General features: G+C 47.9%; 1 protein-coding gene across 1 annotated transcript; it reads right to left on the bottom strand.

Moving 5' to 3' along the window:
• Nucleotides 1-6,419: 6,419 nt before the first annotated feature.
• On the bottom strand, nucleotides 6,420-10,098 carry LOC123124106 (alpha-galactosidase-like). The gene is made up of 15 exons (XM_044544806.1): nucleotides 9,885-10,098; nucleotides 9,300-9,358; nucleotides 8,797-8,853; nucleotides 8,662-8,696; nucleotides 8,323-8,426; nucleotides 8,094-8,169; nucleotides 7,928-7,986; nucleotides 7,772-7,837; nucleotides 7,599-7,685; nucleotides 7,448-7,512; nucleotides 7,275-7,357; nucleotides 7,083-7,173; nucleotides 6,948-6,997; nucleotides 6,727-6,867; nucleotides 6,420-6,629 (listed from the first exon to the last, which is right to left on the bottom strand). Exons 1-15 carry the CDS (start codon nucleotides 10,031-10,033, stop codon nucleotides 6,546-6,548), a joined length of 1,206 nt encoding a protein of 401 aa, XP_044400741.1. The 5' UTR covers nucleotides 10,034-10,098; the 3' UTR covers nucleotides 6,420-6,545.
• Between the last annotated feature and the right edge of the window lie 1,493 nt (nucleotides 10,099-11,591).

Genomic DNA, 11,591 nt, shown 5'->3' with positions numbered 1-11,591 from the left:
TAAGAACAAGAGGCTCACCACGGTGTTGCCGGCGACGAGATCGGCGCGGGCGGTCGACGGCGGTGAAGACGGGAATGGGACGTGACGGGCCGCTAAACCTAGACAAATCTCGAGGAAAATGGAGCTTTGAGGTCGAGCTTCGAGAGGACAAAGCTTAACTAGTGTGGCTCGGGCATTTCATCGAACACCTCATGTGCATAGGAGGTGAGCTAGAGCACCACAAAGCCCTCCCCTCGCCGGCCAGAGAAAAACAGAGCACTGGAGTGCTCTGCTCGCGGGCGAGGGGTATATATAGGCACCTCATTGGTCCCGTTCGTGGCATGAACCGGTACTAAATCCGGGCCTTCTGTCCCGGTTCATGCCAAGAACCGGGACAAATGGTTGTGGGCCAGGAGCGAGGACCATTAGTCCCGGTTCGTGGCTCGAACCGGGACAAATGGTTCCATACGAACCGGGACCAATGCCCACGAGGCCCCGGCCGGCCCCCTGGGCTCGCGAACCGGGACGAACGCCCCCATGGGTCCCGGTTCGTGACTGAACCGGGGCTAATGTGAAAACTGCCCTGTGACCTATGCCCTGTTTTCTACTAGTGGGGGCGGCCACGACAGACATCAACGCCTTCAAGCAGCAGATGACCAAGCTGTTTCGCATGAGCGATCTGGGCAAGCTCAGCTACTACCTCGGGATTGAGGTGAGCCAGGAGCGCGATCGGATCGTGCTTGGGCAGGCAGCCTATGCCAAGCGGCTACTGGAGCGCGCGGGCATGGAGGATTGCAACCCCAGCAACACGCCGATGGAGGCTCGGCTCAAACTGAGCAAGGAAAGCACCGCCACCCTGGTGGACAAGACGATGTACCGCAGCATCATCGGAGGACTGCGGTATCTAGTTCATACAAGGCCTGACATATCCTTCGCAGTTGGGTACTTGAGCAGGTTCATGGAGAAGCCTGCCTCCGACCACTACGCTGCGGTGAAACATCTCCTGCGCTACGTGGCGGGGACACTGGATCACGGCTGCGCATATGAGCGCGGCGACGGAGGACTGCAGCTGACCGGTTACAGCGACTCAGATCACGGCGGGGACACGGACGACAGGAAGAGCACAACGGGGGTGATCTTCTTCCTCGGTAAGAGCCCGGTGAGCTGGCAGTCCCAAAAACAGAGGGTGGTGGCGCTCTCCCGTGCGAGGCCGAGTACATGGCCGCCACTGCCGCTGCGTGTCAGGGCATCTGGCTGTCGCGGCTGCTTGGCGAGATGCTGAACAAGGAAGCTGCGCAGCTGAAGCTCCTCGTCGACAACAAGTCGGCGATCTCCCTGGCAAAGAACCCTGTCTTCCACGATCGCAGCAAACACATTGAGATCAGGTACCATTTCATTCGCGAGTGCGTGGAGCAGGGATGCGTCTTCATCGACTACGTCAGAACCAGCGAGCAACTAGACGACGCTCTGACGAAAGCACTAGGGCGTCTCGCCTTTCAGGAGCTGAGAAGGAGGATCGGCATGGTTGAAATAATACGCCAACGCCAAGATTAGGGAGGTGATTTGTTAGCTAATCTAGTCGTTGTGCTTAGACTAGTTCTTATTTCCGTTGAAATAATCCTCCTGCATGAGCCGCGGGGCGTGCGTGCCATGCAAGTAGCTAGCACGGGCCGGCTGGACGTGGTCACCACAATCGGCCTGGTAGACTCGCAGGTGGCTTAGGAGGCACGATCAGCGCTCGTAGGATGGCGCGAGCACGGCGGATCGTGGCGCATACTTAGGATCGCTACCTGCCTCTCCTTCCTTGTAACGAATAAATAGCAGTGAAAAAAAGGAAAAGTCGCAAGTTTGCACGTGAGTTGCGGGAGTCTAGATTCCTAACATATCCTGCTTGCCACGAGGGTCTACTTCGACCGCGGCGACGAGTCCACCAGGGCCGAGGCGGCGACCAGCAACGGTCAGAAAGTCGGGATCTCGATCCGCTTCGCCGCCCGCCGGACCTCTCCTACGTCTGCGTCCACTGCCCCGAGCTCAAGCAGGCCAATTTCGCGGAGGAGCCCCGTGTCGTCCGCTCGGAGAAGCACTTCCTCCTGCTGCATCTGCCTCTGACTTTTGGCCCCCGATTTACCCTGTGGGAGGATGAGCGCAATGAGTACTTTCTCTACACGGCTAGTCCCGCGAAGCCGTCGCTCCGATGGATTCCGGCTCCCAAGCCTCGGGGGCTAAGCCCTGCTAAGATCGGAATTTGCTGCCTTGACGCCGATGACTATATACCCTTCCTCGTACTGGTGGTGACGGATATGAACTCCACACTTTCACCTCCAACTCCAAGTCGGTTGATTGGACCGTCAAACCCGCTCGGTTCAAGAAACCACCCAAGAGGGAGGAGCTTCTGCCAGCTTCGGCGCACAAGGTGGTGCCTCTCGGAGGCACCATGATGGCATGGGTCGATCTTCTCAAGGGTGTTCTCACATGCAATGTTGTCGCCACTGCGGATGCTGTTGCTTCGGTTTCTTTCATCCGTCTTCCTGTCCGGATGCCTGGGAACCAATCCGAATATATAAGCCCATGGAAGATCCGGGATGTCATCTGTAGTGACGGGTCGCTCAAGTTCGTTGAAGTCGAAGATTTGTATACACAGGAGGATTGTGCTCCTGCTGCTCCATCTGATCCTGACATATTCTATGATGGTCTGGATTCCTACACGGACGATTTGGCCGATAGTTTGCCCACTCGACCGACCTGGACTGGTTGGAGGGCCGTCGTATGGACCAGGGCTCTTTCCGAAAAGTTTTGGCGCAAAGGGTGCGAGGCTCACGTTCGTGACATACTGGTCGAGAACCCGGACCATCTTGCTTTACTGGCTCAACTAGGAGACGGCAGTGTCGTTCATGACTCCGCCGCATTGATCAACTTGTTACCAAATTTTCCCACTCTGAGCATCTTTGGTTATGATGTTGTCTACATGAACTCCTTGGTGAAGGCCAATACCCACCAGGCGTGGGTCGTCGCTATTGACTTAAGGAACAAGACAGTGATATCAATGGCTCCTTACCCTGGCTCCGAAAAAAATTCCGACTGCCCCCATGTTCCCACCGTGTTGTCCGAGTATCTCCTAAAACTCTAAGCTCCCTTGAAAGGAGGCCTCCTGGTTGATTAGGGCTTTAGGCAGCAGTATGGGTCCTCCCTGTAAGTGTCTGAGGGCAATGCCAAGAGGAAATTGATGAGCACAGCGAGCTCTGGGTGGAAAATGCAGTGACGACGTTTGTGGTATATATATAGTTAATCCATTCATATTTCCTGCTTCTTTCGCTTCTCTTCATGTCCGGGTGATTCTTGCTTATTCAGTTGTTGTATTGGATTGAGCCTACCATTTCTAGATTGCAACATATGTACTTGCGCAAGATATTGCTACTACAGTGAAATTTGGCAAGTTTGCACTTACCTGTTTAGTACACGATATATGTAGTTTGTATAGGTTTTATCAGTCCTTTAGTACTCCCAGAATTGGTTTCTTGGATAATATTCTAATATATTGACTCAATAAATGTTCTATTCATCGGGACATCAATGGTTTAGTCATGAACCCCTCTTGCTCTATTTTCCGTTGAATATAAAAAATGATGACCCTTTTGCTCACTTTGTCAAGTTACTATCGTTCAAATCAGCTTGGGAATGTTAGAAACTGAGTTTTCTTCGTGAATGTGCATAACTGATATTTCAGTTATATATGTACTGGATCAAGTTTTAAAGTAACTTGCCAGTCCAGACTTGGTGACAAAGACATTCAAGTGTCTTTACATTTTCTCTCGGTCTGTATGTTCGATGCTTGACACTTTGGATCTCAGTTGTCCTCTTATTTTTAAATATGCTCCATCGGTGTATGCATTTTTCAAGTAAGGATTTTTCTGTTGAACAAACTCAGAAATAATCTTGAGCATTGTAATGTTTAGCATACTCCCTTTAAATACATGCACAATATTGAGAGTTTCCTTTCTGTGTAACGGATGTAGTCCTGGAATCAGAATTGCAATTATGGCTTTTGTAAGATTTTCAGTAGACAAGTATTTTTCTCATCGTCGCTCTGCCTGGCGACTTGGGGGGCGAAACCCACGTCGCTCTGCCTGGCGACTTGGGGGGCGAAACCCACGTCGCTCTGCCTGGCGACTCGGGGGGCGAAACCATCGCGCCGCCGGTCGTTCGCCCAATCTCTCCCCTCGTCTCGCCGCCGCCAGAGGCACCGGCCAGCAAAGCTCGTCAGGCTCCAGTGACGGCGGCGGCGGGGCATTTTCCTCCGCTGGTGCTAGGAGGTTGGGACGGCCAGATCCCGTTCGTGGCGTCGCAGTGCTCAGGCCTGCAGGGCAAGGCAGCGGCGTGGCCGCCGGTTTCTGGCAGGCGCAGTGACAGCGCTGGTTGATTTCAGCAGCTTCGGGCGGCTGCTCCAACGGGATCTCCTCCAGTTGTAGCGCTCCCTTGGTTGGCAACCAGCGACAATTCTACGGCTGTGGATTCCGGAGGCCTTGGCTGAATGGCTCGATAGCTTTCGCCAAGTCTGAAAAGACCGGATCGGCAACGGGTCACGCCCATCCTCACCAAGCCACCAAGCCATCCTCTGATCACCGGCGACGCTAAAGTCCATGGTTTGGTGGTGGTGTTTCAGATCTGATCGGCCGAATGGGGATGCGTGCAGACTATGCTGCTGTGGCCTCCTACGGTTCCACGACGGCGGAGGTCACCAAAAGATCTTCGGGAATCTTCATCTCAAGATCCACTGGTTGACTTCGACGGTGAGATACAAATTATGGACAGCGACTTGACACAAATGAATGGTTGTGGAGCGGCGGCGGCGGACATCGCACTAGCTGCTGGGATTGTGGAAAAATGGTGGCGACAACACTTGATGACTTCGATGGTGCTACTAAGCATCAGGTCGCGAGCTCCAGGATGAAAGCCTTGGTCTGACCCAAGCTGGTTGTACTTGGCAATGGCGATGTATTTTACATCATTACCTTGTTGAAGGCATTGCTCGGATATGCTTAGATTGATTCTTCATGGTGAAAACCTAGATCCTAACCTTGGTGGTTGGATCCGGTGACGATGATGCTTGAGTGTCACTTCCTTCTTGAAGCCGTTGCTGTTGAAGAACTCCGTCGTCTGTGCGGTGTCATGAGATGGATGGTGTGGATATGGTCATTGTTGTAGTTTGCCGATCATGGATCTGATCACTTTGTACTCTTTTATTTTTCCCCGCCTACGCATAGCTTTGGTCTAATATGACTTTGCTGTTGTCGGCGTGTTTTTTGTGTGCGTGTGTTGATATTGGCTGTGTGCATCCTAGTTATGCAGAGGCCTGGTGTGTGCTCTTAGGGTATGTATTCTCTTGATGCTCCTTTTTGAGCCAATAAAATCCACCCTTTGTCGAAAAAAGTATTTTTCTCATCGTGACGCGCATTCGTTCTAATTTGTAAATGATGGTGATTCCACTAATGCAATTATGTATCTTGACGGTGGTGTTTGGTGTTGCTCCGAGGAAAGAGGTATGGGAAAATATGCCAGTTTCTTCTCAATCAGTTGAAGCATAATGGAAAAAATTAATTTCCCCTATGGCAAAAATTTGTTTTCATCCAGATATTTTTGCTCGCTGACTTGACCTTATGTACTATAAGGCACGAAGTTATGTGTATTGATCTAGGCGAAATGATGAACTAGAATTAGCACTCTTCGGAGAATTTGGTTACGACATCGCTTGGGCTAGGCACAGCTTGAGCTTTTCAAGAACAACTGATCATCATTATTTGCATGGTTGGGAGGTGTGAAATCGCTGCACTGTGCTATATATGAATGCTCCATACATATTTTGCATTTGCATAGAAAAATCATTTGTGAGTCATTTTATATCCAGTACAGCTTATACAACTTCAACAATTGTTTGTTAAACTAAAAAAAGCATTCGCCTTCAATGGAAGGGGCTTTGGTCAACCTCTGTTGTGGCACCTATCCTTGCTGAAATTGGGTAGCTATGGCTATGTTTTAACCACTTTGCAATTCAACATGTAACTACATCAGCAAACTTACTAGCCCATCTTTTGCAAAGCGTGCTTGGACGCTGATGGTCACCGACAGCTGGCTAGATTCAGAACCTTCGTTCCTACTCAGCACCCTCTTGGTTGACTGCCTTAGGAACAGTTTTGTTGAATTAAAGCTCCAAACATTTCACGGAGAAAAACAAAAACATTCTTCTCAGTTCAGATAGCAACGACCCTTTTGCCATCATGCAGTAATAGAGATTCGGTTGGCTGAACCCAAGAATTTGAGGGAGAAACCTCAATGTTGAAGATAGTGCTATGAAACCCACTTTTATTGCAGCAACTTTCATTACAACTTGCAAACTTCAGAAACAAACGCACCGACATTTTCACGGCACTTTACATACTATTGCAGCTTATTTCTAACGTCATATAACCAAATGCCATTCCTCAATTCATCTCATCTCAGCTCTATCTATCCTTCCTTGCAAACCCTTCCCCTGAACTAGATCGATCGACTTGCTATGCTTGCGTCTACAGTTACTTGGGTGTTAGGACGTACATCTTGCAGTCATGAGGCGCCACTGATGCAGATAGCTGCCCCTGAGCAGAGAATGATGAGTGCTGCACAACAAGACGGATGTTTTTGTGATGATGAAACCCTGGAATGTCTAGTGGATTGTTAAGGATAAGCACTGGGCTCTGAAGAAAGCAAGCTTACTGCCCATAGATCGCGAGCGGTGACGGACACAGATGCTGGAAGCCCGACGTTTGACCAGTGTGCGGTGATGGTTGCTTGGTACCCCTGCCTATTCCATAGAACCACCGCCTTTCTGTTGCCACTGAGCGGTCCGGCCCAAACCTAGAAAAATATCTCCCCGGTTTTAGTTACAGAAATCTCATGATGGAAGCCACTATTAAAATATTTGAACTGAGCAATACCTCCAAACCAGCATCGGATTGCACTTTCTTTCCCTGCACGCCTAGTCTATCTGTTCATACACTTGTAGTATGAGTACACTGAAAATCCCATATGAGCAAGTTATCATGCGCAAATATGGGTAAGAGAATGCTTGCCTTGGTTGACAGCGATGACCTCCCAATTGCTGATTATGATCTTTGTCTGCGGGCTCATCGAGCGCACGTCGCACCCGATCAGAAGAGGAGCCTACACAACTCAGGACCAGGATTGCGGTGAGGAAATGCAGAATTCCTTTTTGAGAATCGAAGCAACATTATTAAATGCACATGGGACAAAATGTGTAGTACCTTGGCAAGTGCCCAGATGCTGAAGTGCGAGCGGTACTCAGCTTCGGACATCCCACCATTTCCAACTTCAAGCATATCAGGATCTGAGATCGGAGCAGAACATCGATCAGTTCCAAGCTAACAAATCGTTAGGCAATCAACAATATTGTTACAGATTCTTCTGAAACCCTTACCATTCCATCCGCCAGGTCCGGCATAGGAGGCCCATCTGTCATTCTGGTCCGCGCGTGATGTCATGCTGAAGTACAAAGGTAACTATGATCAGTCCTGCTAATTCTAGTAGCTACTTGACCAAAATCCCAGAGTTGATCAATTGGGCAGCACCTGTCCCAGTTGTCAGCAATGTCCGCGGTTGTCCTCCAGCTATTACCACCCATGCCACGTGCCCATGTAGCAGGGTTTTCGATTCCCCTAAACAGCGAAAACGCACAAGAGTGAATCAGCAATGCTTGATGTTTCTCCTTTCCGTCCTAAAATGTCTTGACGAGCAGACTCACCACTCACAGATTGAGAAGAAGATGTTCTTCCCATATTTCTTCATGGCGTTGCTTATCCTAGTGTATCTGCATCAACCATGGCAAATTACTTCACAGCCTAACACATAAGACACAGTGCACTGGTCATGCTGAAGTTCGAGGTACTGTTCTCCGGACCTTTCCCTGACGCTCCTGCCAGCATCGTTGCAGTTGTCGTACTTCAGATAATCAACTCCCTGGAGACGAGAGAACGCAAGAATTACAAGAACATTAGAATTTATGGTGTCGGTGTTGGTTTGGCATGAGCCATGCATGAGGTAAGTAGTAATTATAAGGGGTATACCCAAGACGCGAACGTCCTCACATCTTGCTCTTCGTGATCGAGCGATCCTGGCATTTGTTTACTGCATGTTTGTGTCCTGCAATTAATACATGGTGACAGTTAGTTTCAGTTCATGGCCAGTTTATCATATTTACAAATTCTAGTTTTCTTCGGTTAATGAAGAGTTTACTTGCTACAGTGATCGAACAAATTAGTGTTATTTTTATGATGAATTGGACAGTTAGCATACCCAGCATCACTGTAGATTCCGAGCTTCAATCCTTTGGCGTGCACATAATCTGCAAGCGCCTTGATGCCAGAGGGGAATGTTCTTTTATTTGGAACCAGGTTACCCTGAGAAATGACGATAAAACATCATCAGTACTGAAAGATATAATATTTAAAATGGCATTCATATGGCTAATCTTCTGCTTCTAAAACGTAATAATAACTTCAAAATAGCATGCAGAAGCAATTGTTTTTTAATGTTAAGATGGATTTCTTGAATTGTATTGAAAACATAATTCCGCAGTTTCACTATATTCAAAATGATAGGGATGGTTAGCAATGCTCAAGTTTATCTCCTTACCTGGTAATCCCTGTTCAATTCTGCCCAGCAATCATCTGAAACAAGAGTCGGGAAACATCTTTGAGTAAAACATATACTGCTAGTTGTGTCCAACATGTCATGGGAAATATACATGGTCCAGAGAGCAATCCATACCGATATTAACATATTTGTAGCCCAATTTCGCGAGGCCAGTGTTGATCAATGCATCAGCTGAAGGAAAGGAAGACAAAGATGCAATTGTTAGGATAGTACAATTTGACACCACATGAAACTCATGACATTATCGTTGTAGGAAGACAGCGAGATCATCAAGAGGTGTTGGCGTTGATCCAGCACCAACAACACAACTCTAGTGACTCAGTGGTTCTAGCACTAACTTGTTTCCTGATTGTTGTCCCTGGGTCAGCATCACCGAAGCAAAGCCTTCATCAAATTTTGCTAACGTAGTACTGTTACAGGGTAGCGTTCAGCGTGACAATGATGTGTCGGAAAGCACAGGAAAATTAGCTAGTGATTGGGCCGAATGTGCATTGAGTAAGTGAAAGGGAGGTCCAGAATTGCAGATAAGGAGATCCGTATAGAGGCAGGACATAGGATTTGAGGCTTGAAACGGGGTGGGGGTTCAGTTCAAGTGGTAGCCAGTGTCCCGGTCATACCTGTCTCCCTGATGACTTCCTCGCTGATCCCGCAGTAGAAGTGGTTCCAGCTGTTCCACCTAGCACACGAAATGTTTCGTCATCGGTCAGGATTAAACAAATCAGATCAGATAAAACTGGAGTAGAAGAGAAAATGGCGTGCCATGACGAAGTATATATAGGTCCAAAGGAAAATCGTGACTCATGATGAGGCTCGTCTTGAGAAAAATATGGCAGTTTTCTTTTGCTTTCAATTATATAGATGAAGATCACTGTAGATTTTGCATTACTGATGAAGTCACTGATCGATATAGTAAGAAACACTGCTGGATCAATGTGGTACTATAAATACTGGATCCATGCGAAATCTGGAGTACATACATGATCATTCCAATATAAATGCCGGGAACGGAAAAAAAATTCTTTTAGATCTATGACTGGACGAGGGAAGCAGAAAAAACATCCACACCCATGCGTGCCCAAGCATTTATAGTACTCACCTCAATGGCTCAATCCCTTACCATATCGTCAAATCTCTCGTCATGTAAAGCTGGGGAAAAACGAAGAGGAAAAGACAAGAGGAGTTGGATGGCAGCATGGAAATACCCCATCTGTGGCTTCCTGCCGAGGAGCGTGTGCCGTACGCGGAGCTCACCCAACGTTGTGTTCGCGGCCGCATCCATGGGCACCCTGGCTCCTGCCACTGCTGCAACCAGCAGCACAAGCAGCAGCGACAGGCTCGAGGCACGCGCCATGGCTACCTAGCCACTCTAATTTCCGGTGCTGAGCGATCAGAGGGTGTTGGGTGGGTGGGGGTGCTACTGGTGGCGTCGGTGAGTGACTGCTGGAGACGCGTCTGACGGGCGCCTTTATATAGGGCCGTGCGCCGGGACTATGGGACCGCGGTTTTCAAAAAATTAATGTATCATTTATTTTCCTCTAATTTTATTATGTTTTTCTGTTGTTGTGTCTATACACTCCTGTGGATAGACTTGTGTCGCCGGGTTTCCCTCTATTGGGTTCGCCAATGAGAGCATCTACAAGATTTTTTTGTAGGGAATATTTAATTGTATCCTTTTTTGTGGTGGAATATTTAATTGTATCTAAAGATATATTTTAACGCATATGATACATCTTAAGATACATTGCATTGGGAGACCCCTAATTCCAATATTTCTTTCTTTTTACAAATGGAAACAAAATCTTAAAGTTAACATCCTATTCGGTATAAAAGGCAACAATTTATTTCATACCATAAATAAATTCTATGATAAAGAAGAAGTCAATTAATTACACGAGAAAGAGGCCAGGCTGGAACATGAGTGATCGATCTGCCTTAATCTGATGTTATTTTTTGGCAATCACAAACGAACACCTTGCTGGCTGTCAGATGGAGCGCACGAATCATGGAGCAAGGCTGGTTGACACGATAGATTTCAAAAGCGTTCGTTCCAACCAGGCATCCATGCAAATGGGTTCCCTTACTTCCCCTTATCTTCTTAGTTTTTTTTTGCGAGGCCCTTATCTTCTTAGTTGGCTGTCATATCAAATCATATAGTCCCGCAGAAGATCCTCTGGGAAAACGTAAATGACTTCCTTTGATCCATTCAGGGAAGGTGTCAAGCGAGGCGGTTCACTTGGCGAGAATTTTGCCCCGGCGGAAAGCATCCCAAAATAACCCAGCCGCATCTGCAACATGAAGAAACCGACATGATCATCCATGCTATATCAATCACCGATGGCCCACCAGATCAAGTGACTACGTTACCCGGGATCGTTCGAGAAAGGGTGAGGTATGTGCTTCCCGTGGAGGTGTTTGGGCCTTAGACTAGTATCCAAATCATCAAATTCATAAGTTTGGATGTAGAGTTGTTGAAAGTTGGCGTTCCTACGGGATATTGAATGGCATCTCTCTGAGAGAATCAGCCCATGCGCTAAATTCACCACTCAGATTTTATGATACACCGTCCACTCGGATATCATTAGTCAGCCTCTTCCGAGAGATGATTCAGTATCACCAAACTTTTCCTAACGGACCCAACCAAAAACCAAAATCATGAAAGTTTGACTCTACGAAACAATCAGGACTTTCCTTCGAGCAGATTCATGGGACGCCACAATCGGCAAACAATCGGGGTAATTTCCCATGAATGTTTAGTCGGATTCAATGGATTACGAGACTCGGTTATGAAGTTCCTAATGAATTTGGATGCATGACGAGGTTATCTCCTACTGGGTAGGCCCGTGGTAACTGGAACCATGGAAAGCCATGGGGGCCTATGCCCACATTCACCAAGTATCAGAGTACTAGTC

The sequence above is a fragment of the Triticum aestivum genome, chromosome 5D, assembly GCF_018294505.1.
Source record: "Triticum aestivum cultivar Chinese Spring chromosome 5D, IWGSC CS RefSeq v2.1, whole genome shotgun sequence".
NCBI classification, from domain to species: domain Eukaryota; kingdom Viridiplantae; phylum Streptophyta; class Magnoliopsida; order Poales; family Poaceae; genus Triticum; species Triticum aestivum.
This window is presented reverse-complemented; position numbering and strand designations above follow the sequence as displayed.

Coding starts and splice junctions, on each gene's coding strand:
- LOC123124106 (XM_044544806.1), bottom strand. CDS start 10,033: ATGGCGCGTGCCTCGAGCCTGTCGCTGCTGCTTGTGCTGCTGGTTGCA. Junction 8,697..8,796: donor CTACAAATATGTTAATATCG/GTATGGATTGCT, acceptor CTCTTGTTTCAG/ATGATTGCTGGGCAGAATTG. Junction 7,513..7,598: donor ATTGCTGACAACTGGGACAG/GTGCTGCCCAAT, acceptor TTTGTACTTCAG/CATGACATCACGCGCGGACC.